Here is a 6,000-nt window from a genome sequence, read left to right as displayed (position 1 = left end):
TAGGACACGATAACATTTAGTTGGGCAACTGCGACGCCACATAAATGCTCTCAATTAGGAGAAAGCCTTAAAAGAGTCAGGCTACCGGGAAAGATGAGTGTTTGGGGTGCTCTGAAAGCAAAACTGGAGAAGAGACTTTGGGTGCTGACTGTTACTGATGTGCCCTCGCGGTAAAACAGAACTCGGCTATTTCATGACTCAAAACTGAAGGTGGAAGTGAAACAAATGTGAAGCTGCCGCTGGTGCCAGGACTTTGCTCAAGTTACTTAAAGGCTCATGCTTTCCAGAAGGAGACTGCAGGTGCCTCTGCTTCCCAGTGCTCAGCTGGGGACAAATGTGCAGGGCCCATTTCTCAAATAAGAAAAGAGTTCTGCCTGAAAAGCAGCCATCTGGAGCAGGGCTTCAAAAGAGCAGCAGCACAGCCAAAATCACCAGGGTCTGTGGAAGCCTTCAGGAAACGAGCATGGGGAGAGTAGCAGCACAAAGGCTTGCAAGGATGCTAACAAAAACTGCAAGTCCTGATGGTTCAGTACGCCAAAGGCTTACTTTGGGATAAGTGGAGAAAGGGAAGGTGTGATGAGCTGCAGAGTTTTTCCTGCTTATGGCTTTATGTTCTCTCTGGAAAGGGTGGCTGCTGTCTCCAAGGGGCTCCAGCTCCAAGATACACACAAAATAGAGGAAATCTATTTTTAGTCTCCATGAGACAGATGTGCTAGTAAAAAACATGGTTAAAAAGACAATTGCTTCCTGTTTAGGGCTGCTGCTGTGAAGGGAGATCCTGGCGAGATGCTGAGGCCAGGTAGGGCATGGGTGCAGGTTCCAGCTCTCCTTGTGAGAGCAGAAGGGCAGGTCTGAGAGGAGCTGTGCTGGGAGATGGAGTCATCTGGGGATGCGAGACGAGGAAAGATGCTCTCAGCTCCTGAGAATTCCCCATACTGGGCCAGGAAGTCCATGCCCTGGATTCCTGAGGGAGGAGAAGGCACTTGAGCTTCTGCTCCTTTGGGATTCTTGGTGCTTGCAGGCTTTAGGCTGAGCTCAACTTTGCTTTGATTTAAAGATTCAAGAGTGTTTAAGCGAGCCTAAGGAGACAATTTGCAAAGTGAATTTCATGCTGAACCTCAGGTGGATAAAATACTTACCCCTCTGAAAGTTCAAACACTTGGTAAAATAGGTCTGACTTGCAACAAGAGACCAGGTACCGTGGCAACTGGGCAAGACTGATGCATCTCTTTATCTTCAAAGTGCTTTGGTGCTTCCCCCAGCAAACTGCATGCAAGAGGTTACATTGGGAACCAATCCATACTCACCAAAGTGAAACCCACAGCAGTTTCTTCAGTCAGCTGGCTGAAAGTCCTTCCTGATTTGAAGACATTTAGGTGACATGTAAATTCTTTCTTAAATTAAGAAATTATCATTAGAAATCAGCTTAAAATGCAAGTTTTTCTGTTTAGGAACAGAACATACTGCAACGCTGCACCATTAAACATACGTTATGGATGTCAACAGTTAATTACTCTGACAAGCAGCTTTACTTCCCCGTGTGCTTTTCCCACATCAGACAGCCTCAAAAGGAGGAAGGCATGGAAGTTTTTCCCCTAAAATCACAGACTGCAAGCGTAGGAATGAATCCCCATGGGTGGATTTACTCTTAGTTGCATACAGGGTATTTTCAGCTGTTTTCTGGCAGTGGAAAGAGACAAAAAACAAAGGAAAAAGAAATAAACCTGATAAACCATAGAACACACCAAGTGATAGTTTAATCTCTACTCAGGGCTGCCATCAGGAAGGGAAAGTTTAATAGTGTGTTTTGGAAGCATCTTAGCAAAACTGGGAATGTCTCTGGCTGCAGGCACTGTGAGTTTGGCAGAGCCCAGCCTAAATGTAACCCATCAGCCGTGGAATGATGGGAAAGGTCTTGCGCATCCCCATGCACTTCTCCTCGTCAATGAAGAGGGAGTGGGCTTTGACGGACAGGTCATGCTCCAGGATTGACTTGGCATGAACCAGTGCTTGCAGCGTGTCCTCGGCGTCTCTCAGCCGCTGGTGAAGGTTCTGAATTGTCTCATCAAGTTCATAGACCTCATTGACAAGGCTGGAAGACAGCAAGAAACCCCATTAACTGTCCTGTCACAGGGGTGGTTTCCACCATGCTGCTGCTAACAGGCCCCTTGGGCACAGGATTTCCCCCTTCAGCCTGTTCAGACTAACTCTGACCCCCCATTTCTGCCTGATGCATGGGAAAGATGAGGGCAGAGATCCTCTGGACATCAGTGGGGAGGCATGGTTTGCTCTATGGCTTTAGCAATGCACAGCCACATCTCCTGGAGCAGCTCATGCCACCAAGAAGAGTGATGTGGTTTCCTGTTTGGTTTTGAGGGTTTGTTGGTTCAGCCTCCTGGATTTCCCTGTTCAAGGGTCCTCCCTGCACCTATAGGTGCACACATAGTGAAAAAGGACAGCTGGGAGAGGCTAAAAGTGAATGTGAAACAAGTGGATGATGGAAAACACAGTGGTGAGTTGGAGATGCTCAACAGGCTGGATTTAAATGGCCTTTGAAAAGAGGCTTCCCATAAAGCCATGCCCAGAGGGCTCCAGGAGATGTGAGGCTTGCGGTCCCTCACAGGGGGTGCTGCTGGGCACTCAGGGAACCCTGCTTCTCCACAGCCTCTTGGGGTGCAATCCCAAAGAGCTCACAATGTCTTTGAAAGGATTTCCAGTGTCCCCAGTGGACGGTAGAACAACCCTTACTGCTTCTCCATATGGTGCACCCTTTCTTGCAGTTACCCAAAAGGAAGGAGCTAAATGCTCTCAGCACGAGCCTGGTGGAGAATAAAGGGCTTATCCATCAAAACTGAGCACTCCAGCCATTGGGAAGCAGGCACCAAAGGCGATGGGGTTTACCCAAGTGGAAAAACTCAGCCCCTGATGAGGTGGCATCAAGCTGGACCCAGCCATGGTGTACAGCCTCTGTGGTTGCAGAGCACCCAAAGGCTGGGATACCTGCTCACTGCTTCTGATTATATCAATGAGCTTATAGAAGGACTATTTAGGAAAAGAAATAAAACCAATTTTGTCACCCAGTGATGCTCCCTGGGGACCCTGTGCTCCTGCCTTACCAGAGCTGGGGAGAGTCCCGGCACAGCTCCATGTTTGGTCTCCGTGTGCGCTCATCCAGCCGGGTCTGAGCCACTTTCAACGGAGCTCTTTTGTCCCGAATGGCTTTGCGGATGGCTACTATGTTCATCTCAAGCTGAAAGATTTCCTGCAGAGTCTGGCGTGGAAAACAAACACATGCGTGAATTAAGAATGAGAAATAATAAATTAAAAATAACATTCTCAAGTGACAAAATCATTTCCCTTTTCTCTTGTCTGTCTGCAGAAAAAGCCATGCTCAATAAGCAAACCCTGGGCTCAAACCATTGTCACTCTGCCACATGCCAAGGCACAGATCCAGAAGAGACTTCTCTTCGGGAAAAGCCATTCATTGGTGTTGCTGTCACATCAGAGGAGGTTTTGGAATAGTGATGGATCTATTGAATAACCAGCTTCCCAAAATTACTGCTTGTAGGAACTGATTGTCCATCAATAGCGACTAACAGAGGGAAAGTTTTTAATGGGTCCTCATTTAAGGATGTGGCATCAGTCCACAGTGCTCCAAGCCCAGTCTCTGCTCGGTTAATCAATACTGTGCTGAGCACTTTCCAGAAGGCTTTCCATGAGACCCACTGGCCCGAGCCAGGTGCCCATCACTGGTCTCTGCTTGGCAGAGAAAAACACATGGATAACCATGCAGCAGACTCATAGTGCTGAGACTGAAAGCATGTCTCTGGAGGAGAAGCAAGCTTGTGAACCCCACACAGGCTGAAATAACTACCAGGAGATGCAATCAGCATCACTAGAAATGATGGTGTCACACCGAAAGGGAGGAATTCAGGCTACCTTGGCCAGGTGAGTCTGAATCTTGCTCTTGGCATCAGCTGTCTCGGAGATGCGGTTGGTGAAGGCGATGTTGACCGTGTTGAACTGCCTCCACATCTCATTGGCCGTCACTGCCAGCATGGTCTCGATGTTGTCCCGTACCCTGGCAGAGGCTGCCCGGTCACGCTGGGAGCGGAAGATGTTGGTGTCTGTGAACTTGGCCCATGTCTCTGGCACCGTGATCCTGGGAGGGGAAGGGAGAAGCCCTGGTGAGCCCATGGGCAGGCAGAGGACCTGCCATGGGACCAGTGTGGTTTAATGTCGATTAAATCTGTGCTCTTTATTTGACCAGATGAAAGTGAAACATCTGGACATCATTTGTTCAGTAACGCTTATCAAATGATGACATGCTCACGAGGACAGCTGTGGTACTTATGAAAGCTCAAACAAAAGATTTTCCCAGAAAAAAATAGAGATATTAATCAGGCCTCATATTTACACATTGGAGGCATTTAAGTGCCGAGTGATTCCCAGCTACACAACAACGCACAGTCGATTTGTTTTGCTCATAACTCATCTCAGTTTCACACTAAACTGAGTGAGCATTAGATAATATTCCATTCCCTGTCTGTGCATTCAGGACGAAGCTCACGCCTGTGCAATAGTCCAGAACAAGGTCAACAAAAGACTTAAATACCACATAAGCTCCATTTAAAACATGCTGATTCTCGGCACATTTTACCCCCCTCTGCATTTTATCATCAATGCTTTGCAATTTATTTGCCTGTCTAAATATGTCTGAGCTCCACTGTGAATAATTATTCAAACATTAGAAAAACTGAATCAATCTACGCCCCACCATAAACTGCATGTGTCTGTGTGAGCAGCAGAGTTATTCCCTCAGCCCTTTGCCACTTAGGGCATATCCCTGTGAGTGCTGGTTGAGGTCATCATTCATTTACTGCAGAGCCAAAGCCGAATTACTGGCACCCAAAAGCAGCTGAACTCTGTCCCAGGACTGTGCTCTCTATTTCTTTATCTCCTGTGTCATTTCGGCTCCCTGCCAGGCCCTCTCCAAGCAGGGGTGAACCCCCCTGACTTTACATCAATGACGTGCACTCAGGCAAGCACTGACACATCCTTGAAGTATGCATTAACTTAATGAGCTGTGCAGAGGTGCTGGGCTGAATTCATTTTTCAGGGTGATCTCCGAACCCTGGTATAATGTTTAATTAGGTGGGACTTGCTTTCGACGGGATATTCGACTTGCTTTTGCCTGCAGGATGTTCAGCATCCAGCTGAAAGCAGAGGGTTGTTCTCCCTTTATGATGAGTGGAGAGACAGGGGTCCTCCATGGTTGGTGTCCCCAAGCGGGATGGATGTGCCATGCATAGACACATGCCTTTATAGTGGGCTGGTGGAAACCAGCTCCCTGCTAAGGAGAGGCACCGTGTCCCTTGGGGCCAGCTTGACACCCGTGTGCTGCACAGTGTGTACTCACGTGGCATCAACCCGCTCCACCCCTTGGTAGTAGCTGATCCCATCGGAGGTGTTCCTCAGGTGATGGCACTTGTCATCAATGCGGTGGGCCGCCTGCTTGTTGACCAGGTCCCTCTCCAGGTCGTGCTGGGCCCCCCTGTTGGACCTTCAACACACAAACACCAGCCATCAGTGGGGAAGCTTGGGTGGAATGGTTTCCTTCCTACCCCTTTTCCCACAGCTCCCGCTTGGACAGCTATGTGCTCCCACAGGCATTACTGCTAGCATCCCATGGAGCCCGCAGGGGTTTTGTGCCTGCAGAGTGTGGGGAGAGGTGGGGTGCACATCAGAGCTGCCAATCAGCCCTGCAGCGTGAGATAAGGAGCTCCTCCTTACATGAGCTGGGCTTGCGCCTTATCCAGGTGCTGCCGCATCCTCTCCTGGCAGGACTTGATGATGTCGACTTCCTGGGCAAAGGCAAAGCGTGACCCCATCAGTGCCCATGCTCAGTCCTTCTGGCCACACTCATCCCCTCACGCCTCTTCAACCTCACACGTAGAATTTGCCTGCTTCTCTTTCTGCCCATGACAGATAGGGAATGAA

At 48.9% G+C, this 6,000-nt stretch overlaps 1 protein-coding gene across 2 annotated transcripts in view; it reads right to left on the bottom strand.

The window, feature by feature from the left end:
• Nucleotides 1-1,719: 1,719 nt before the first annotated feature.
• TEKT3 (tektin 3) overlaps nucleotides 1,720-6,000 on the bottom strand; it is a 68,635-nt gene continuing 64,354 nt past the window's right edge. For both annotated transcript variants that reach the window (XM_062639866.1, XM_062639868.1), the window contains exons 4-8: nucleotides 5,794-5,864; nucleotides 5,420-5,563; nucleotides 3,940-4,162; nucleotides 3,117-3,271; nucleotides 1,720-2,092 (exon numbers count right to left, since the gene is read on the bottom strand). In XM_062639866.1, the coding sequence (XP_062495850.1) occupies nucleotides 1,876-2,092; nucleotides 3,117-3,271; nucleotides 3,940-4,162; nucleotides 5,420-5,563; nucleotides 5,794-5,864 (810 nt within the window). In that variant the 3' untranslated portion in view covers nucleotides 1,720-1,875. The remainder of the gene's footprint in view (nucleotides 2,093-3,116; nucleotides 3,272-3,939; nucleotides 4,163-5,419; nucleotides 5,564-5,793; nucleotides 5,865-6,000) is intronic.

The sequence above is a fragment of the Pezoporus occidentalis genome, unplaced genomic scaffold (genome assembly GCF_034315485.1).
Source record: "Pezoporus occidentalis ecotype Australia unplaced genomic scaffold, CSIRO_AGI_Poc_V1 ctg62, whole genome shotgun sequence".
In the NCBI taxonomy this organism is placed as follows: Eukaryota; Metazoa; Chordata; class Aves; order Psittaciformes; family Psittacidae; genus Pezoporus; species Pezoporus occidentalis.
The sequence above is the reverse complement of the archived record's forward strand: the minus strand, read 5'-3'. Positions and strand labels throughout refer to the sequence as shown.